We start from the raw sequence: 23552 nt of genomic DNA on the forward strand, positions 1-23552 counted from the left end.
GACTTCACTTATTATTTCATGGAGAAAATAGAAGCTACGAAGCCAGGCCTACCAACTTACCTGGATCTATAGTTGTCCTGCCTCCCTCCCGATGAAGAAGGTGGTTCTACCTAAAGCCAACCCTTCCGCTAAAGCAATGCATCCTCTTCCTCTCTTGCCGAAAGACTTCCTCCCCGTTCATTTCCATCAGCAGGCAAACCCGCTGTACTGCGCCCCATCTGTCGAAAACACCTCTCCTCTCATCGTCCCCATCCCACTCTCTTGCAGCTGCCACTCTATTTCCCAGCTCTCCTTAAAGAAAAACCCCTCCAAAGAGCTGCCCTACTGGCTGCCTCCACCACCTCCCCTCCCGTTCTCTCTTGAACCTGCCACAGCCAAGCTTTTGCTGTCAACCCTTCACCAAAGCTGCCCTTGTGAAGGTCACCACTGGCCCCCATGTTGCCAAAACCAACAGTACATCCTCTGGCTCCGTATGACTCAAACTTCCAGCCTATTTGACACAGAAGAACCACTCTGCTTCGTGCTACTCTTTCTTTACTCGGCTTCTAGGTTATCCTGTTCTCTCCTGCCTTGCTGGCCACTGCTCCTCATGACCCTGTCCAGGGGAAGCCCTAGAGCTCAGTCTTTGTAGCCTTTTCCTTTCCATACTGACTTCCCAGATGCTATTATCCTGTCTTATCTCATGGATTTAGATACCATCTACAGATTTCTGTATAGAAAATGTTTAACTCTAGCCTGGACCCCCTCGACCTTGTATATGTGCATATGAGTACTGCAGATGTGTGTCCAAGAATCCAGCTGTCCAGCTGCTTATGAGACTTTGCTAGGTAGGTGTCTAAGGTCTAGTGGCTGTCCCAAGAAAACATTCAAAATTAAGCTTTGATCCCTCTCTGTAGCCACATCCAAACCTGTTCCTTTTCAAGTCTTCCCCCATCTCTGAAAATGGCAAGTCTATTCTTGATCCTTTTTTGGTCATCTGAGACTCAATACAACATGCAAACCCTGTTAACTCTATTTCCAGAGGGGACAATTTTTCACCACCTTCATGGCAAACACTGGTGCAATTCACTATCATCTTCTGTCTGGATTATTTCAACAGTCTCCCAGCTGGACTTCCTGCTACCAACTTTGTCCTCCTACAGCTTTTTCCCACACGGCATTCGGTGCATCCTTTAATGTATGGCAGTCAGACCATGGCACTCCTCCCTTCAGTGGCTTCCCGTCTCATTCAGAATACAAGCCAAAGGCCTCACAAGGGCCTACTGGGCTCTCAACGAGCTGTGAGCTCCCTGACCTTGTCTCTTACACGTGTTCCCAAAGCACTCACGCTGGCCTCCTTGCTATTCCTCACATACTGGGCACATTCCTATCTCAGGGAACCTCCCGTTCCCTCTGCCTAGAATACTCTTCCCCAGATATACATGGCTTCCTCCCTCACCTTCAAGACTTCAAGGAGGTTTTTCCCGACTACCGGGCATAAAACTGCAACATCCCACACACATTGATTCCCTGTGTCCTGTTTTACGTTTCCTATTTATAAGTACGCTTTATGGATTTAGCATTGGATCACTGTCATAAAAACACAGGCTCCATGAGGGCGGGAATGTGTCTGGTCACTACTAAATACTCAACATGTGTCTCATAGCAAGTGCTCAAGAAATATCAAATGAATGAATAAACTTCACTGACAGAGAACTAACGAAGTAATATTTATCTAAGGGATAACTGTCAGTAATTTTTTTAAGAAAATAAAGAACACTTCTATGAAACTTTTAGCCTCGAAACATTTATTTTATGCTATATTTGTCAGAGAGAAATCTTTTAGTCACAAAAGCTTCAGATCAAGGGAAAGCACAAGCTGTTATTCAGGAAACCCTGCAATCATTACAAAACATTTTTCCCTAAAATCATTAAAACATTACCAAAAAATGGCCAATGACACAAAGTAAAAATTTTCAATTAAACATGCCAATGACAGAATAACTGAATAAACAGGAAACAAATTTCTCAAGCACTTTTTCAAAAGAAAAACAGACAATTACTTGCTCCCAAAATTCCACAATGTATTATGCAAAAATCAAATTGACACATAAGGGAAAACTTCCACTAATTTTATAAATAAAACTGATGATGATGTCCGAGGATTTTAGTTTTTTAATACATTTCTGATTTACTTAGTATTCATTCCCTTTGTTAGGCTAAGAACAACTAGGAAATTAAAAACACTACTACCCAGATTCTTCGAGTCTGATGTGAATTGCCACTAAGCCATTAAATCCACCCAAAAAGAGAAATACACTTTGGTTCCCAGCTCAGGGAGACTGGGAGAGGGACTACCCAGAAGTCCAGCAATAAAGATGGCAGATTTCATCCCAAATTTCCACTTGTTTTAGGAGTTGGGTCTCATTTCCCATTTCACTAATTTAATCTTTGCTTTAGCTTGACTCGAGATTTAAGGACTAGGATTTTCACCTAGAATCGCACGTTTTCTCAACTTCAACCTTGCCCTGCCAGCCAGACTCCACTACCCCCAGTAGGACTTTAAAAAGCACACCTTGAGACTATGGGATTGTTTTAATCTTTCCTTTTTCTCCCTGGAGTTTTCTCTCTTTAAATGCCAAACCTAAGTTCTCTTCTCTAGAAATATAATAAAAGGTCCTATTTTTATCCCTGGAACAAAATCAAATACGTTTCAAGGTATAATATATTTTACAGTCAAGAGAAGCTAACTTTTACCCAATAAGTAGTTTACTCACCCAGCAGGATCTGACCCAGTATATTTGGGGAAAGAAAATATAGTTGGTAATAAAAGTAGAGAACTAGCAAAACAAACGGATGACTTTCTGACATTTTCATTTTCTGACCTTTTCTGTAAAATATGTTTCTTTAACATCATAGACCCTGAGGGGATTCAACCGACCAGGCATACTTCATGGGGTACCCTCCTCAGTTCTGGTGTCCTACAACTGCACCAGGCCACTGTCCCGTGGTGTTTTCTTCAACATGACTTTAAAAGCCCCCATCTAGAGCATGTGAAAATCTCTCCTCTGCTAATTCTTAGTACCAGAGAACCAGCCCCTCCAGAATGAACAGTGGTATTTGAGATGCTGTGATTGCAGAGTTGAAGAAACACAAGACTTAATGTGTTTTGTGTTTAAAAGTAATAAAGAATAACAGGAGGGAGCACAATATACTTTGAAAGTCATAAAGTAATAACTTTAAAAGTAATAAAGAATAACGTGAGGGAGCACAATATACCCACTTTCTCAATTCTGAATTGAGAGTGTAATTCATGGCCTGGATCTAGAATCCTGACAATTGTGGCAAGCATACTTGGTGAGGGTTAAATAAGTTTGCCCAGGGATTTTTTAGAGGAGTTTTTTGGCATCATGGTTCAAGATGTTACTCTAAGAGTTCATCTCCCGAGGGATAAATACCATTGAAAAGACGCACTTTTTCATGTGAAAAGTCTCCACTTCCCTCAACCTATGTCAGCGTTCACCACAGTGTAACTCTCTAGCTTCCACACTGTGGCCAGGGCAGCGGAAGAGGCTTAAGAGAAGGACTTCACCACTGTCTCTGAATCAAAAGAACAAGTTGCAGGTCAGTAAACACTTACCTGTCTTCCATCTCTAACACTCATTCAATCTGGCCAGTTTGTGTGGGCTCCTTACAGAAGCAGTGGGCTAGACACGCTTCACATGATTCGAATTTTCTATCCCTTAATTTTAGAACAGAATTAAGTTTTATTTAACCCCACATTTGTTGTTTTTCCAAAAAGAAGTCAATGGAGGCACTTGTTATCAGTCTATCACTCACCATTTCCATAAATAACATGTTTGCCTGCATGTGGAGAAGCAAGTCTGAATAAATTGATCCATATCTCCTGGGCTGCGTGTGTACCAAGGAACAAATTTCATGACTTACTCACAAGCTTGATCGAGTAGGGGCCACTCCCCATGAGGGTCCCCAATTATCTCTACTATATACTTGGAGAAACAGGATTCCATTTAGTCTATGTAATTGTTAAAACAAATATTTCCAACAAAATCAAACTCCTTCAAAGGAAATGAAGACTCTTGCCCACCTACATCCAATCTAGCCTCAACTTGAGCAACCACGCATACAGCCAGGGGATCAGCCGGGCAGAACTGTCCAACGATCCTCACTCACACGCCTGCTTCCTTCTCACGGTTTCCTCCCCCCCACCCCCCCCCACTCAGAAACCTTTCCTCCTTTCTCTCCACCTTTCATCCTTTCACTCCCATCCACGGTTCTCACCAACCTAGGCATGACCATACATTCCACTTTTTCTTGGCTCTTCGCACATACTTCTATTTATGTATGTTTCTCTCCTCCAACATTCCCTTGTCCTCAATCAAGCCAAAGAAAACAGTTTGTATTCTCATCCTCCTTTGCTATTTTTAAACACACGTCCCACCTGGTGATTCTCCCTTTTTGGGAATGGGAAAGAGTATGTGGCGAGAGGGGAGTGGCATGGGAAAGAACACAGTGGGAGGAAATGAACTCAGGCCGGGAAGACAGGGGAAGACAGACAAAACAAAGGGCAGAGAAGTGACTTTAACTCCAACAGCTAATACCTGGAAGTCACAAAAACATTAACGGAGTTGAATGCCACCAACGTTCTACTATTTCCACAAGGGGCTTGGAAATTTCCCTCTTATATTAAAGGCAGACACAAGGAAGAAAATGACCTGTTACACTTTACAAAACCTAAATTTGCTTGAAAGAAAAAGTCAAAAGACAGGATAGAGAAGGAAACCAAAACCTACTGTGCCCTGGACAGGCATTCTGAGTTACTGGAGCTGCCAGGCCAGGAGTAGATACAGTGATGTGCCTCTGAGAGATCCCAACTGTTTCATGCAGGTAATGAAAACCCAGTACAAACAAAATATTAGAAATTTGAATGCCTTTTATTTTGAGAAGCACTAAGGAAGCTGAACGTAGGAATATTTGTACAACTATCAAAACTCCTCCAAAGTTTGATGGATTCAACTGAAAGAAAAAACTGTTGAAGCTATTAGTTATAATAGAAGAAAACTGGCGTTTCTTAAATCTCTAAAGTAATTTAGAATTATAGAATCAGATATATCTATGCTTGCAGAACACCAATTCTGTCAGTTCTTTTTTCCCCAGCACAAATTTCTCCCTGGCTCAGTTTTTAAATGACTCCATCAAATGGCCCCAGCTACTCTCCCCAAGGGATTACTGCCAAATTCAATAGATCTCACCATTAGGCAAGATTTCAGCCTAAATATCGCTTTTCTCAAAGTCGTCATATTATATCTAAATACGGTCCAGTATCATGTCATAAATAAAATTGAAAAATGATTAGTTGCCAATAAAAAATGAATTACTGATGTGTAATTACACATTTTAAGTTTTTCAGCTGTCAGCTAATTCTTTTTAGGTTACTCATTTTCAACTTTTCCCTTTTGACTCTCATCAAGTTAATGCCTCTCCTGTTGAACAGTGATGGTTTTAAAACGTGTCCACGAATTCTTTGCTATGTCTTTCTTCAGGAGATGATGTCCAGTTCCCCTCCCCTTGAGCCCGGACTGGTCTTAGCGACTCGTGTCTAAAGAACAGAATAAAGCAGAGTGATAGTTTGTGACTTCGGAGCCTAGATCATAAAAGGCACTGCACTGCAGTTCCCATCCTGCTCTCTTTCCTGGATCACTCATTCTGAGGGAAGCCAGCTCCCATGCTGTGAGAATACTTGAGGAGTCTATGGAGAGGCCCAAGCAACAAAGAACTGAAGCTTCCTGCCAATCACCACGTGATTGAGCAATCCCGAAAGCAGATCTTCCAGCCCCAGGCAAGCCTTCAGATGACTGCTGCCCTTCCCTGATACCCTGACTGAAACTTCATAAAAGAACCTGAGCCAGAACCAATCAGCTAAGGTAATTCCCAATTCCTGACCCACAGAAACTGTAAGATATTGCTTGTTGCTTTAAACCACTAAGGTTCGGAATGCTCGGTTACAAGGCAATAGATAATATAAACACACACACCCTTCTCCACTTCTTTTTTTGCCTAGATTCTGAGAACATAGAAAGAGTATATATGGGCCTTTCTAAATGTACAGAGCACTGTCTGCGTGACTGATGGACTCATGAAACATGTACTGGGCGCTTACTAAGCTACAAAGCTCAAATACATACCATGGCCGTGTAAGTTACACTCACAGCCATTTCACAGACTAGGAAACTACACAGACATTCATCAGAAACTTGACCAAGGTCATTTTGTTAGGAAATGGTAGAAGCTGGGAGTTCAGTGCAAGCCCTCTCTTCCATCAAAACCCCAGCGCCTCACCCACACTTTTAATGAGCAGTACTTTGAAAATTACACGACACGAGGCACTTGGAAAGGTTGGGATGAAGGAGAGAAATGAAGATGCATCACATATGGGAAGGTCAGGATGAAGGAGGGAAATTAACAGAGACGGAGCACAGACTACGTGTCTGGCAGCATGTGAGGTGTCACATGCCATCTCACTTCATTCTTACAACAAACAGTCTTATGGAATAAGTGTTAAGAGTTTCATTTGTCCAAGAAACGGATAGAGGTTCAACAAGATGGGATACAGTAAAACCACGCTCTGGCTCCACCCTCCCAATCCTGCAGTCAAGAGTAGAACAAAGACATGCAGAATAAAGCCATCCAACCCATTACCTCACAAGGCTGTGGCAGGGGCCATATGAAATAATTCGTACGGATATGACTCATAAGCTGGTAAATACGCAAATTCAAGAGGTTCTCATTACATACAGTCAGCTCTTAGAGGAAAAACTCAAATAAGCAGCAACACTTACTCCAAGATAAATGACAGAGCAGAACACACAAGAGCTTCTAAACGTGGGGAAATCTCACCTCGAAATGTTTTCTTTTATGATCATAATTACTACTAAAAACTCTAGAAGAAAGTAAAATTCTACTGTGGACTTTGGTTCTGACACAATTTCCAGGTAAGATCTGATTGCTTCATTCTGTTTGAAAGCTATAGAAATGGATCTCAAACGGCAATAGGAACCCACTGATTAGAAAGGTTTATTTTGCATTTGGATTATTTCTGTTAAAAAAATTCTTCCCAGAAGCTCTATATTCAGATAATTTTTTAAATGTGTCATGGTCATTAAAGTCCTACATATAATACAGTTGACAATTTTTTAAAATATAGTCAAATTTTGACTTTGGACTCACCTGAAAGTAACTTACACGAAGAGCTAAAGTAGCAAACTTTTCAATGAACAAGTTTTGCTTTGGCAATTTATACCTTGTTGTATTTTTGCTTCCTAACAAATACATGCATAACACGTAGGGTAACAGTTTAAACAGTCAAAAAACGTTCTAATGGGCTTCCCTGGCAGCGCAGTGGCTAAGAATCCACCTGCCAAGGAAGGGGACACGGGTTCAAGCCCTGGTCTGGGAAGATCCCACATGCCGCAGAGCAACGAAACCCGTGCGCCACAACTACTGAGCCTGCACTCTAGAGCCCGCGAGCCACAGCTACTGAGCCCATGTGCCACAACAACTGAAGCCTGCGCGCCTAGAGCCCATGCTCCGCAACAAGAGAAGCCACTGCAATGAGAGGCCCACGCATCGCAACTAAAGAAAGCCCATGTGCAGCAACAAAGACCCAGTGCGGCCAAAAATTAAATAAATAAACTTATTTCAAAAAAAGAATAATAGGGCTTCCTTGGTGGCGCAGTGGTTGAGAGTCCGCCTGCCGATGCAGGGGACACGGGATCATGCCCCAGTCCGGGAAGATCCCACATGCCGCGGAGCGGCTGGGCCCATGAGCCATGGCCGCTGAGCCTGCGCGTCCGGAGCCTGTGCTCCGCAACAGGAGAGGCCACAACCGTGAGCGGCCCGCGTACCGCCAAAAAAAAAAAAGAGACTAATAATGTACTAATATTACAATGTAACATATTGAATTAATGCATATGCAGCAATTAGCACTGTGGCTGGCATATGGTAAGTGCTAAATAGATGAGGAGAAAGACCAGAATTGAATCCACAGTGTCTTTGGAGAATATAAATGAGCCTATGTCCAAATTTCCTGATCTTCAGAGACATGAATATAATTTACAACACCAAGAGCAGGTTTTTAAAATATGTATTGTATGTTCTTGAGGTATATTAAGGTGTGGTTTGGAAACTGGGATCTCTGACAAGAAACATCATGAATCACTTTCTCTGCTAAGAGTATTTTTAAACTCCTTTAAAAGACGCCTCTAACTTCGCTATATTTCCAGGTTCAAGACATGGCAGAGAATGTCTGCTATGAATTTATACACACTCCGCGTCCCCCGCTTTGTGGTTGCCTGAAAACCCAAACCAAAAATAATGATGAACGAATAAAAGGTATAATGGGATTTCGGAAGTGTTACTGAAAGTGTTGCTATCCGCACTCACTACCAAACTCTAAACTGGACATTCTCCATTCCATATGAGCAGGAATCCCTGAGACCCAAGAATGCTTCTGTTAAAAATCCCAATGGCTGCTCAGACATAAATGCGGTAACACATCAGGTCCTACTGAAACCAGGCCAGGCAGAACAATTCTTTAGGCGTTTCAGTAGTTGTGAGGAAATGACAGAACTGACCCATCCACTCCTCTATCCATCACAAGCCCACCCCAATGTTTGATGCTCTGAGGTGTCAGGACAGGCAGCTGTTAGAGGGAAGGGTACGATGTCAGGACAGGCAGCTGTTAGAGGGAAGGCTACAAATAGAACATGTGTTAGCCAGAGTCTCTGTCCACAACACAATGTGAGGGGTACATGTTATCTGGAGTGATGGAATGGTATGGTAAAGCTGTGTGAAGCAATAAGGGAGATAAGCCCCAAGAAGATCCAGGGATAGCCAGCCCTCATGGAGACTAGGGCACATTTCAGTAACTGCAAAGATGATGTTGGGAATCCACAGTACTTGTAGCACCCCATTATATGTTACCCTGTCCCCAGTGCTTTTCAGAAAAGGCTGATGAACTTCATTCTTATATACAACATTAATGAGATAGAAAGCTTCTCTCTGGCTGCTTCTGCTGGTGTTTCACTTTTGTTACAGTTGTGTACTGCTTAGCTCTAACTTACAAACACCTTAAGAGAGATTCTGATTCATTTCATCAGTATCATTCCTGCTGGGGAAAGAGCGATCCTGAGATGCACCTGCAGCCGTTAAATGGTGATCATTAAAACAAGCGGCGCAGCTGCCTGGTGTGTGGGGTTCCAGACATTGTTAAAGGAGAGTGCTCGATCCCCCATAAGAAGCCCAGAGGCCATCAACCAAAAGAAACTATGACTAACACCCTCTCACCTGCTCTACGATGCTCGCTTGCTTTCAGCAAAGCTTTCCAAATCTGTTTCTAGGATACAAGGATTTTAAAATATCTATGATTTTTTTACAAGAGCCACCACTGCCTACCTAAAATGTTTTCATTTAGTTAAACTGGTACCTTGAGAGAAACTTGTGAAGCACAGTTAGGGCTACAAGAAAACTTTTTTAATGGATACTTGCTATATGGATACTATAAGGAGCTCCAAAAAAGTAAATTTTTAAATAATACACATTTATGTATTTGATTGAATATATTTGTGTGTTTATGTGTATATACACATATTTCATTATTTAAAGTTTGCCTGCCAGAAGAATTACTCACATAGAACCATGTTGCGATTACCTTCTAGGGAAGAAAGGTTTTCCTCCTACTCCTGCCATGTATTAATTTCTACTACCTTCGTATGCGAGGAGCAAGGGAGAACAAGGACAGCTGGCTTTCAGCTGAAGTACAATTTCATAAGACGCTAATACTAAGTCAATATTGAAAAATAATGCACAACTAAAATTGTAGATAATCACAACACAAAAACTTCTTTAAGAAATGTCATACAAAAACACAAAGAAGGTACTGAGGTCTTTACCTCCACAAAGTGGGTACAGATTCACCACAAGGCCATCATTTTCAATGCTAAGAGGACCTTTCTATAAGGAGACTGACCCACAAGAAGACAAAGCATTCTACTTTAATTCCTTTTATAACACCTCATAAGCAGAACTTTTGTATCAAAAGTATCATTTCAACTCTAACGATGATTAATTTTCTAGAAGCTATTTTCCCATTTAGAAGAAAAAGCAAGTCACGCCCTCAGTTTCTGGTAAATAAATCCTGAGGCTGAGTAGGCACCATCTTTTTTCAAATTCAAGTTTTCTCTTACCAAAACGTTGCACTGTAGTTTCCCTCAGGCAAACTGTGAATTCATGTGTTTTATTTTTCCTTAGAAATATCACAGTTTGGTCACAGAATATTCTGGAGCCACAGTGTTTCTCAATATCTTGAACTCGGTCTCAACACCCAGAAATATCCTTGGATTGGCTTGTTATGAAACCTTGGGCCCTTTGGGTTTAAAGTCTCTTTCTCTGGCACGGAAAGCTGCCCACTGGGGAATTTAGGTTACATAATGCTCTCACTCTAGGTTTTCCTCCACTGTTTTCACATTGCTGGATAAGCTTCTTGGCAGCGTTTATCATCAGTCCATGCCTACCACTGCCCAGCTATCTTGAACTGTGCGTGAGTAATCAGGCAATGAGAAGTTCACATCCACATACCTTCCAGGACTGGGATATGACCAAATAACCCCTGGATGAAATAAACCACCTGCCCTCGCCCCTCCAACTGAGGCACGGCGGCCACAGCAAGACCACACATGGAACAACTTCTGTAATAGGTAATACTCTGTCCTTCAAAGGAACCTGAATTCCTAAGGACATCAAACTCAGCAAAAACCTTGGTGTTCACCCACATCCACCAGAAGGCTTTTCTCAAGCAATTTTTATAGCCAGTATGCAGATGCTCTGCTGTCTAGGCTTTTAAGGCCAACAAGGATTTTACCAGAAATTATTGAAGACTGGGTGATTTTCTTCTGGCCATCTTAGTGCTAAGATCCACATAGCCACATGGCTGGGAAACTGGCTCAATGCTCCTGATTCCCAAACAACACTGTGTGGGGATGACCAAGCAGCTCCAGGAACTTGCTGATTTTACAAGGGAAAAGGCACAGAGCTTTACTATCAACCCTTCCTCCAGGCAGTATGTTTTCACACCTAGTATCCTTTTTATTTTTTTCCTTTTTTGGGGGGTACACGGGCCTCTCACTGTTGTGGCCTCTCCCGCTGCGGAGCACAGGCTCCGGACGTGCAGGCTCAGTGGCCATGGCTCACGGGCCCAGCCGCTGTGCGGCATATGGGATCCTCCCGGACCGGGGCACGAACCCGTGTCCCCTGCATCGGCAGGCAGACTCCCAACCACTGCGCCACCAGGGAAGCCCCCTAGTATCCTTTTTAAATGCTAAATCATTTGTTAGTTTGCATCAGCTTCATGTAAGATCGTTTCTGGCTGGTACAGCTTCCACTGTCACTTCGTACTTGTTGTATTGGCGTGGAGCCATTCCCTCGAGACACTTACCTGCACATGACAAGCTAAGGGTAGTCTCCGTGCAGGGGAGGATTTCGAGTGCTGAAGAATGTTAAGCCTACGGAATTCTCCTTCCTCCAAAGTGCCCAGTTTGTCCGTCTGCAAAGCTTTGCCCTAGTGGGGCTCCCAACCAATCAGGAACTAACAGAGAGGGCATCTCAGAGAACTGGGATTGCCAGCACACTTGATTTCCCCTTCCCTTTTCTCTCTTCACACGATCTTCCTATCACTCATATCTTAAACTTCAACACCCCAATGAGGTGAGGGTGGTTCTCAGGACCAGACTCTTCCTCACCCGCATTTTCCAACTGTTCTTCCTCTGGAGGCATCCATATTGCAAATTCATCCTGCACTTAAGAATCTCGTTCCAAGTCTTCTCATCTGTACTTATTACATCTACATTTGCCTTCATCTAGTTGCCACTCCATGGTTTCTCCCTTTTGGCAAAGGCCTGGTAAGTGGAGGATGAATCTGGTCTTCCTTAAAGCCAACTTCCGTCTATGGTGGGTGCTCTGAACTACACCACAGACTCCCTCCCTGTGAAGATTCTGTTACTAGCACTGTGCCTCTGAGCCTTTAATGAGTATTCCTGCCCACCTACTTGAAATGGCTGGCATAAGCACAACAGCCCAAGCCAAACACTGCCTGCCTATCCTTTAAACTTCAGATTTGTTTTGCTAAAGCAAAAATCTTGGATGTGTCCTCTAACCTTCTGCAGAACTACTCTCTTCTCTCAGGACAACCAGGAAGATGCAGTTTTAATGGCAACATCTTCGCTCTATCAGTCTGCAACCACAGAAAATCTGTACTCCAGACACATGAACTTTCTTTCCTGGGGAGATATAACACTTGCCATCAAACCCTGAGATACTTTCATGTCTTATGCTTCTTGGTGGCAGTGTGAACACAGCCTGAAGGCTAATGCTAGCACATTCAACCACAGTGTCGCTAAAAGAGGAAGGCTCGTGTGCCCAAAGGGCCCGTGCTCTTCAGAGTATGGGAACATGGACTGCGGTCAGGCCAGAACTGGGCTGCAGGGATTTGGGCAGCAAAGTTGCTCAATGGACTCTTTGCTTCCCTCTCAGACCTAAGACCTGCTGAGGAGGGCTATTGTATCTTCAAATGGGGGAGCCAGGAATTCCAGTCAGCCCGTGACTCATGTGGGGGCGGTGAGGGTGGGAGCAGAAGCTGAGTCGACTGGCCTGTTGCAAGGAATGGGAGGGGTCAGCACAGACCACAGGATCCAGGGCTAAGATGTTTCCTGGGGTCCCAGTGCAGGCACGATAAGGTTTTCTTCTGTCAGAAGCGGCCTAATGGGGCTGTGTATGTGTTTCCTGCACCATTATGGGTGTTTACCTAAGCAGAAAGCTTATGTTTAACAAGTTAAGTAAAAATTAAAAGTGGGCTTCTCCTAACTTTTTATAACTGAACAGTATCATATTTTCTCAATGCCAATAATCAATCACTCTCTCATGTCTCTCAGCACATCAGGAGATAAATTAGCAACTCTTTTAAGAGTCTGACTTGTATCAATTTTAGAAACTTTAGAAAGGTAGTATATAAAAGATGGTGTCTGCCTTTCCTAAAATTTAAGATTTTGGCTTTGTTGAATCTGAAGTAAGATTTCAATAGACAACTTTAAAATATAATTAACCTTTTTAAAAGCTAAGTCCACCTTGAGAGGAAAACCACTGGAATTAGCAATGAGAAATCCAATTATAAAAGTTTACATTTCTAAAAATTTCCAAATATTAAACTGAGGTAATAGAAAAAAAAAGTGGAGCAGGTGAATATTCAAATCAGAGATTCTCCAATTTCTTAGCTCTCGGACTCTTTGCATAATGCCGCAAATCAGTAGTCTAGGGAGCTTTTCAGCTACATCCTAAAGCTCTCCTTTATAAGGAACTCCACACTCTACCTTAGGAAGCTCTCCATTATTAACCCTGATGATAACAAAATCCTTCCACCATGGACCAAAACAGAAATGTTATTTTCTGGTTTTAATATCATCAAGCACCCCATGGTATTTTCAGCACAACAGCAGATAGTCTGGAATGGATACTTATTACCCTCAAGCAAGATCTTTTTCTAGTGCATTGTGTTGAAATAATCTCTTTAGGTGTGAGAGAGATATTTGGGTCTGCTCCTGAGCAGACACTAAGATAATCTGAACTGACTGTTTTTGTAAGATTGCCTTTAAATGTTATCATCATGTCATTTCAACTTCCCTCCCTCTAGGTTAAAAACACTACTAAACCAACCACAACAGAATTTGGTTTACATAGTCAAATCTTTCCTACAAATTACCGAAGGAGGTACTGGATGAAGCAGATCCCCTCTACCCAACACCATTCTTAGCACTTCTGAGAGAACCAGTGCCCTCCATTCCTTGAAATTTTTATAACTACTTTTTTGGAAATAATTTTTAAGTATTTTTGTGTTATTTTTAACATAACAGGGCTTTACCATATTCACACTTTGTGCAACCATGATAACCATTTAATTCCAGAACACTTTCATCAGCCCAAAAGAAACTCCTTACCCATCAATGGTCACACCCCATTCCTGCTCTCCCCAGCCCCCAGCAACCACTAATCTACTATCTGTCTGCATGGATATTACATATAATTTGCCTGTTCTAGACATTTCATATAAAAATGGAATCATATGTGATCTGGATTCTTTTGTACCTGGACTCATTCAGTATGCTTTCAAGGTTCATTCACGTTGTGGCATGTATCATATTTCATTCCTTTTTGTGGCTGAACAGCCAATGGCAAGATATACCACGTTTTGTTTATCTACTATCAGTTGATGGGCAGTTTGGTTGTTCTCACTTTTTGGCTATTGTGAATAACACTGCTATGAACATTTGTACATACGTTTTTGTGTACACACGTTTTCACTTCTCTTGAGTATATACTTAGGAGTGGAACTGCTGGGTCATAGAGTAACTCTATGTTTGAGGAACTCACGGTGATTCATGCAATTCAGTCCAGCCGCATGGCCATTAATGGGTCAACCAGTGAAAATGTTATTTCCATCAGTATCAAAAGGCTTTCTATAAACAACCAGGAGTAACATCCATTACTCTCCCCAGCGCTGTGTGGCATGTCACACTAACATTAAAGGAAACTAGACTTATCTAACACAACTGGTTTCCTGGTAGTTCATGCTTTTCTGGCTGCCTCCAAACCAAGTGGAGCTACGTCTGCGAATCATCATGGGGAGGAGGGGGGGGTTGCTGGGAACAGCGACACTGAAGAACAGTTGCTTACACACAGGGCCTCTAGAGCATCTTTTGGTTTAATTGTCCTGTTTCAGGCACCAGTCAATCAGGTCCAAAATCTATATATTTTCAGCAGATTGATTTTTTTCAATTGAAGCATGGCTGATTTACAATACTGTGTTAGTTTCAGGTATACAACATACTAATTCAGCATTTTTGCAGATTATATTCCATTATAGGTTATTACAAGACAATGGGTATAATTCCCCGTGTTATACGTATATCTTTGTTGCTTATGTATTTTACATATAGTAGTTTGTATCTATTAAACCCATACCCCTAATTTCCCCCCCCCTTCTGAGTCTGTTTCGTATATACATTCGTATTATCTTTTAGATTCCACATATAGGTGATATTATACAGCATCTGTCTTTGCCCAGCGTATTTTACTAAGCATAATATTCTCTGGGTCCATCCACATTGCTGCAAATGGCAGTATTTCATTCTTTTTTATGGCTGAGTAATATTCCATTGTTTATATACACACACCATATCTTAATCCAAACACCTGTTGATGGGCACTTGGTTTGCTTCCATATCTTGGCTATTGTAAGTAGTGCTGCACTGAACACTGGGGCACATGTATTTTTTCAAAGTAGTGTTTTCATTTTTTCCAGATACATACCCAAGAGTGGAACTGCTAGATCATATGGAGGAATTGCTAGATCTTATGGTTGCTCTATCTTCACTTTTTTGAGGAACCCCCATACTGTTTTCCACAGTGGTTGCACCAATTTATATTCCCATCCTCAGTGTACAAGGGTTCCCTTTTCTCCACATCCTCTCCGACACTTGTTATTTGTAGACTTTTTGATGATGGCCATTCTGACAGGTGTGAGGTGATACGTCATTGTAGTTTTGATTTGCATTTCTCTTATAGAGATGTTAAGCATCTTTTCATGTGTCTGTTAGCCATCTGTATGCCTTCTTTGTAAAAATGTCTATTCAAGTCTTCTGCCCCTTTCTAGATTGGGTGGTTGTTGTTTTTTCTTTTTTGATACTGAGTTGTATGAGCTGTTTGTATATTTTAAATATTAACCCCTTGTCAGTCGCATCATTTGCAAATATTTTCTCCCATTCCATAGGTTGTCTTTTTAGTAGATTGAGAAACTAAGTCTCTAGATTACCAGTTGGCAAACTACAGCCCATGGGCCAAATCCAGCCAGCTACCTGACTTTTTTTTTTCTAAACAACCTACTAGCTAAGAGTTCTTACATTTTTAAATGTCTACATTTTAAATAGTTATGCACACAATTTGTATCTTGGCTCCCAATGCCTAAAATATTTATTATCTGGTCCTTTAAGAAAAAATTTGCAGACCCTTGCTCTAGATGATACTCAGGCAAATTAAACTAGTCTCCAGTCTTAATACCAGAGATTCCCAAACCATCTTTTCCTGACACCTCCATGAAATTCAGAATTCTTTTATCAGTATGATCATAAGCTTTCAAAAACTCTTCCCATCACATTCTAATTTTGGAGAGCTTCTATAAAATATGATCTATATAAAGCTTCAAGGAAATAGTGGTACCTCTTTAGATTTTTAGAGATTAGAAAAATATTACATACTTAGGGATATTTCTAGAGAACAGCTATTAAGCACTGAAATCAAAGGAGCTTTAAAAACAAGATGATATGTCTATTGTTTTGCAAATAACTTGGAAGCTATCCTTTCTAAAGGGCAAGGAGATGATCTACACAATTTCTCCACTGTTCCCTCATCATCCCAATAAATCACCTCAGACTATTGCTCTGGGGTCCAGCCTCAAGTCCTGAGCACAACTTTCTCAAAAGATGAAAAGTGGAATGTACATACCTTATGTTAGCTACTCTTTTTGTTAAGTGGCCAATTCCGGGATGTGGAGGTGTTCCCCAGGAATCAAGCCCATACAGACACAGGCTTCTGAAGCGCCAAACAGTAGTAAGAATTCTCTCTCAGCTCTCCGCACTACTCTGGGTGGTGAAAGACAGTCCTTTTCAACCTCACAACTGGCATTCTCTTTCATTACTTATGGCGCAGGCCATCCGTCAACGTGAGACAGAGCAGGAAGCTGCTGGAAGGAGTGCGTGCATCCCGCTCTCCCCTTTGAACGGTCTGCCGCCTCACTGAAGAACGTTTTCTCCAGATGCTGCCAGCAGACACTCTGTAATATTTAACCCACAAATCATCACATTCCCCACCCTCTGAGCTGGGGCTTGTCCTTGAACCTCCCCCATAGCGAGATAGTAACCAAGCTGGCCACTGATACAATAGCTCTTTACAAACTCAGTAAAACCTGCCACACCATGGAACCGATACACTAAAAACATTGCCCTCCTAACATGAAAACATCCACTGTAGGTAAATCTCGGAGGGTAATGCAGGATGCTGCACACATCTCACAAGGAATAAATCCTGGCTAGCTCACTAAGGAAAATATTTTATCAATGTAAACATATCAGCCACACAACTGCACAGAAAATTAGAGCAAGTATATCTTGGAAACGGAGGCATCTTGCAGAAACAGCATTACAGGCAAGTCACTTCAGATCCTGCAATGTCCAGGAAAACTGCCTTGCCTCTGAAGAAGGAAACCATATTGCTGTCTGGTTGTTTCAGGAACCAGTATGGATTTTTAAAAAATGATTCTTGAATTATATCTACTGTGACATGTTAAAGCCATCTACAGAGCGAAGTGTTTCCAAACCATGATACTGTAACTTAGAAAGATGATTGACAGGACATACTCACACTGAAAAGGTGCTGCCACATGATCGTGTCCAAATCTTAAAGGGAATGAACCTTCAGTAGACTGCTCTCCCGAAATCACCTTCTGAGCTGCAAAGTACTTGGGCTTGAGCACATATTCCTGGGCCTGGCCATGATGAATCATCACATTCTGTGAGGAAAGGGGTGTCACTCTGGAAAGAAACAAAGTAAGGATAAGGAAATTAATAACGGACTTTTAAAGTCAACTAAGAAGGAAAGAATAAGAAATCAGTTAAACTTAGAAAGGAGCATAAAAATTTCATGCAAGGCTAATTTTTTCCTTCAAATACTGTAGTCATGACATATTAAGAAATAATAACACCTTACCCTTGGAAACCTCCAGCATAACGGGGACTCTGCCTGTCCAGTCAAGAAGTGTAAGGACATACAGGTCGTCAACAGACGGAGTCTATCAAAGCACTGAAAGCACAGCTACCATGAGCCCTCATGCAACACACGCAAGTTATATTTAAGACAAAAACATACATGAACAGGTATGTATATCAGGAAGGTATTAAACCTCTTTGAGCTTCACTTTCCTATTCTGTATCATGGAATATCTACTGCACAGGGCTAAGAAAAAAATTCTTGTAAAAATCTGAACACACAAAAACTGAAAAATATTTTATAATCTTTTGAAATATAAATTATGATGATGGGGAAAAACACACTCATAACATTGTAGTTAACAGTTATTTTAATATTTTATGCTGTATCTCAATGATTAAAACTGTACTATTTAGGTTAAGTGTTTCATAATTACTAGTCTCTAAGAATAATAAGAATAATAACTTATGACAATCTCATAATTTTGTCAATGACACGAGTCAAGACCTCTGAGGACCCCTGAACACGATTACTGTGTTTTCACCCTCCTGGTTGAACCCTTTTCTCTTCTATGACAGTTCTGCTGCGTGTACTGTATACTTTAAAATAAGCCTTCATCAAGATTTAATCACTCCCTGAGGGACAGAATTGAAATCATTCACTAAGCAAGACAAACAATGTGGAATATAAAGAAGATACATCCACTAATCCTGGACAATGCAAACTTGCTATTAAAATTGTTGGAACAGACCATTTTAGCAGCAAACTGAGCCTCTGGAAGGAAACTTGCCCTCTGCTATAACCTTGAATATTATTGACTGTGACACGTTAAAGCCATCTAAACCGAACAGTATTTCCAAACTACCGTACTATAGCTGGGGTTTTGTGGCACCTTATTAGCATGAGTTTAGCCCAGTCAACCATCTTCCCAGAAGACTGGCCCTAATGAGGGACTATCTGAACAAGAGGAAGAAAAGACACCACGGGTGGCGAGCAAGAAAGATAAATCATCAACCACCAAAAGCACCCGCACAGCGGCTCCTCCAGAGCAGCAGCAGCTTGAATAAATCCAGCCCGTCGGATTCATTCTGGTGGGGATGGATGAGGTATTTTGTGAGACAAGACAACCGCTAGAGACCAATAGAAGAGGCTGGGATTAAGGGTGCTTCCCTCTTAGCCAGTCAGCGACCTAAACCTATTACTTTCAAGCCTGTAGTCCCAGGAAAGCCTAGGAAAATACATCTTGCGCCTAGATTTTCCCAGACGCAATGCCGTGGAAGGGCATTCTCTTAGTCACTGGATGACTGACTTAAGTTACTAAAAGCCTAAAGCTTAACATTGTAAACACTTTTGTTTTGATGATGCAAGTGTTGGTTTGAACTTTAAGTATGTTTGATTGGGATGAAGTAGAAAGTGAAACAGCTGGACACATCTGGTGGTGACTGATAAGAACCACAAGGCTGCTCTGTCAGCCTTGTGGAACGGGGAAGCCCTCCTTCTCATCTCAGGGGCAACTCGCTCCCCAGCTACACGGCCAACCCCGTCACTATACTACTGGGACCTGCTGAGAGAAGTACAGGCTGACTCCTGTACAGGAGAGGACAGCCCGGCATTCCAAGAGACCTTGAAGCTGCTACAGCTAATTCCTGCTCTGACCACTGCCAGATAAGGGTGACCGTGGGCTCTGCCTTCTAGTTCAGGTCCTCCCTTTCTCTCCCCTCTGAATCACAGAAGTGAGAAGCAGCAAGAAACGGAGCTGAAAGCACATGTGTGTGTGGGCTCCTTTTCCCTAAACATAACAAAAGGGTAATGAACCAACAAGAGAGCTGTACCAGGTCTAGAACTTGAGTAACAAACGTCAGCCATCATTAACTAAAGGAAATGGGTAATAGTACTGGTAATGGTACCCACGTCTTACTATAACTATCCTACAAGCGACAAACACATTGCAAATATGAAACTACACAGAGCTGTGCTTCCTCGTCCTCCATCTCCTTCACTTTCCTCCAATTCGAGTATGTGAATAAACACATGTGCTCGCAAAGACACACAGACACACACAGATGAACAGACAGACACACAGACACACACAGATGAACAGACAGGCCACTCTGTCTCGTGGCTTCATGCAGAAGCAAAGCCATAAGAAGTGACACCATGTGGGGCAAGTAGAGGCAACTGTCCACTCACTCATTCCACAAATAGAAATCAAGTGTAATCACCATCCTACTCTCTGTTCCTCACTTCCTCCTTCATGGTTGGCATCTACCTTTTCCTCTAATTTCACCCTTCACAATTATATCCACTTTGGACCATCTCTCAGCCTTACAAATATATATCCTCTTTAACTCTTCTTTTCCTTCTCTTTTACTCAAGTATATGTAGTGTTTCCTATCTCCCAGGGAAGAAGAAAACAAATCTCATTCAATTGGGATTTTCTCCTCTCTTCCCCCAGCCCTTTACATAAAAAAAAAAAAAGGCTTAACAATCGCTAGTGAAAATCAGATCTGTCATAGCATTATAAATAATTTTTTAAGGGAAAACCAAAATGTTTAAAGAAAATTAGATTAAAATGAAAACTACAGGACCCCTGGTTCAAAATGGATTTGCGGGCACCCATATATTTTCCCTTCCAAGGAAGCCCTAAAAGTTATAGGTAAGGAATAAAAAAAGAAAAATCCAGACTTGACATTTGGCTGTTATGCAATAGGACAGCCACACTAGTCATTAAAATATTGAAGTACTCTGTTCTGACAAACATCTACTGTCTCAAGCCTTTAGTGTTCCTCCCTCCCCCACTCCACTGGACTCCCCAGGATATCCACTCAGTCCCATGAGTAAGAATTTCACATTTGACAGAGCTGGAGACCTCAGGGTCTCGGCTCCAGCATCCTTTCTGATGTGTGGCACAGGTACTGACCAAGGATACTAAAAATGTTTCACAAAGCCCATTAACACATACAGGAAAAATTTCAACAAATCTGTAAGAGAGGAGGGCAGACTGAGAAATGTTGACTGTTGTAGCAGGAAGGAAGCCATACCTAAATATTTTAACTTCTTTTATCTCAATCTACAGTAAGAAGCACATTTTACATGGAGATCCAGTACACATCCATACATATTTTTTTAAATACAGCTAACTATTACAAAATAGTATATTTATCCTTACTATGCAAAGGACACGAATATTCTCTCCTGTCACTTTTTTAAATGACAGTCTTGAACTACTACATTGATGTCATGACTTCCTGACTCCTAATGGGTCACAAAGTAGCTTAAGGACACTGGTCGAAAAAAATCGCACAGGCACAGAGGAAGCCATCTTCCCAGGAGACCACAGACATGTTCTGGATACTCAAACCAAGTAAAGCACAGGGTGATAATGAGAAGTAGGGCTGAACACTGGTGTCTTCACTAAGAAGGCTACATATGAAGGCAGCTGTTCTCCCTGATTCTAGCAAAGAGAACATCCAAGGGTCAGGCTTCTACCCCCATCAGGGAAAAAATGAGTCTTCTTCTCTAAAAGAATGGAACTATGTGGTACAAACCACAAAACTTACTCCCCCAGAGTAAGGCCCTCTCATTCTGATGTTTGGAGATCCCCTAGCTTCAAGATTGGTTTCCCATATTTCCCCTAAAAGGAAGGTTGCCAGGCAACCAGGAGACAGGGAGCTCCAGGAGAATGATCCTAGGGAGAAAAGGGGGAGTCATGAGAATGGAAAACATGATTGAGATTTTGGAGAAACTTGACTATATATACTCAGTTGACGGAATGGGAAAAGGGAGAATCCATTCCCATTTGATGCTAGGAACACACTCCTTCAGAAAGCACAGAGATGTTGACTGTGGACACACAGAGGGAGCAACCCAAGCACCCTATACTGGGCAATGAGTGGAACACCCACAGACAATATTGCGAAGGCTGTAACTGCTAGAAACAACCCATGTGACCAACGTAGGTGATATAAATGTACATACCTAGCTGGAGGAGGTTGGAAAATTCTGGAAGAGGAAGAAGAGAAGTGAAGGGAAGATGAGGAGAGCCACTGCCCTCATCTTACAAAATGAAGGGTCATGAGAGAACATTCACAACCTTGAAAGATGAGGTTGACCGAAGAGGAAACAGAGGTTTAAATGTGTTGGTGGAGTATGCAGAGACAAACTCTTAATACTAAACAATGATGTTTGAGAGGTAGGGTGGGGAACGAGAGGTGAAATGAATGAGCTGAATCTTCATCTCCTACGGCAAGCAGTTTTTAGACAACATTTAAAGGGAATAAATCTAGAACTGGCAGAGGTCACTACCAGAAGGAGTAATAGGACTTGAGGATTAAATTAAGGGTGGCGGGGAGCAAAAGGAAACGGAGTCAAGTGATGATGAAGGTTTCCAGCCTGGTTGACTAGAAGGGTATTTTTGGTTCAAGTCCAAGAGGAAAAGTAAAGGCAAGGAGGTGTGCCGAGTTAAGGCAGTCAGACAAAAAGGGCGAGTGTGTGGGGAAGATAATTATGTTAGTTTTAGAGATAGAAATGTGGGGTGGATCTCTGGGGAGCAGATACAGAAAGCCTGAGTTTAGGAACAGTGATGTTCCAAATTCTTCTAAGGCAAAAATGTTTCAGAAAAACTATGGAACCACACAGTCTTGGAGGCTAGTTGCGCTTAAGTGGTGGGGACACAAAGAAAATCAAGAGGAGATAAAAACAAAACGAACACAGATACAGAAATGATAAGTGGAAGAAAGTTTCTAGATGGAAAGGAGAGAGGACCATCTGAAAATTGCTGCAGGAAAGGCAGGGAAACAAGCAACTGGAAAAGGCCACTGGGTTGGGTTGTAGGTCAAAGCCCCCTCAGCACTGCCACTTTACTAGTGACAGGAGTGGGACTGCATGGGGTGAAACACTTGATGGGTGCTCTACTGGTGACACTCGGAAAAGGAGAGAAGCAGGCCAGAAATCAGGGGTACAGCCAGCCATCTGAAGACTTGAATCTGTGTAAACCTCTATCTTTGTAACTAGAAAGGAAACAATTACATAAAACTTCTTTCCTTAAAAGAAGGGATTAGTTACACACTGTTTACACTTCTGCCTTCACAGTGGCAATTTTTGGCACGAGAATGGACAAAATTTTTCCATATCTCTGCTAAATCCATTATTTGACCTGTAGAGCAGGTGGGTGGATCTGGCAACACCCAAGCCCCTTTCCACTTAAGGAAAGGGCTTTGGACCTCACAGAAGGGAGCCTCCAACAGGCCATAAAACGTTTCCCACAGAAGGTAGGTCTGACATGATCAAACCCTCTCCCCTATGATTAGGGCACTCAGGTTTATAATCAGGATGAAGAAAAACTGGGAGAGGAAACAGTGTTGCCACAGAGAAGTCACCTCCAGTCTTTCAGGGTCTGTTTCTCTTTACAAAATTCAACTGGTCATATGTGCCCTGGTTGTGTTTCAAGTAGCTTAGAAGCGTGGGTGAATGCTCCTCAAAGAACAGAATGCACCAAAGTAAATAAGAAATGCAAGCTGTGATTTGAGGGAGAAAGGCTCTTTCCTGCAAAGTTCAAGGACAATGTGCACAGAGACGGACAAAGAAAAACCTTCCTCTAGGAAGAGGTCACTAGGCAGAGTAACACACACACACACACACACACACACACACACACACACACACACACACACACACACACACACACA

The 23552-nt window shown here is 42.0% G+C and overlaps 1 protein-coding gene across 10 annotated transcripts in view; it reads right to left on the reverse strand.

Moving 5' to 3' along the window:
- Positions 1–23552, reverse strand: part of LTBP1 (latent transforming growth factor beta binding protein 1) — a 419895-nt gene that overhangs the window by 253061 nt on the left and 143282 nt on the right. For 9 of the 10 annotated variants that reach the window (XM_027113416.1, XM_027113415.1, XM_027113421.1 and 6 more), the window contains exon 4: positions 17521–17690. In XM_027113416.1, coding sequence (XP_026969217.1) covers positions 17521–17690 — 170 coding nt within the window. Of the gene's footprint in view, positions 1–10244; positions 10354–17520; positions 17691–23552 lie in introns of those variants that run through there. The other variant, XM_027113425.1, reaches the window with a different exon arrangement.

Source organism: Aethalodelphis obliquidens, unplaced genomic scaffold (genome assembly GCF_003676395.1).
Source record: "Aethalodelphis obliquidens isolate GAN/ISIS:26980383/991018 unplaced genomic scaffold, ASM367639v1 scaffold12, whole genome shotgun sequence".
NCBI lineage: Eukaryota > Metazoa > Chordata > Mammalia > Artiodactyla > Delphinidae > Aethalodelphis > Aethalodelphis obliquidens.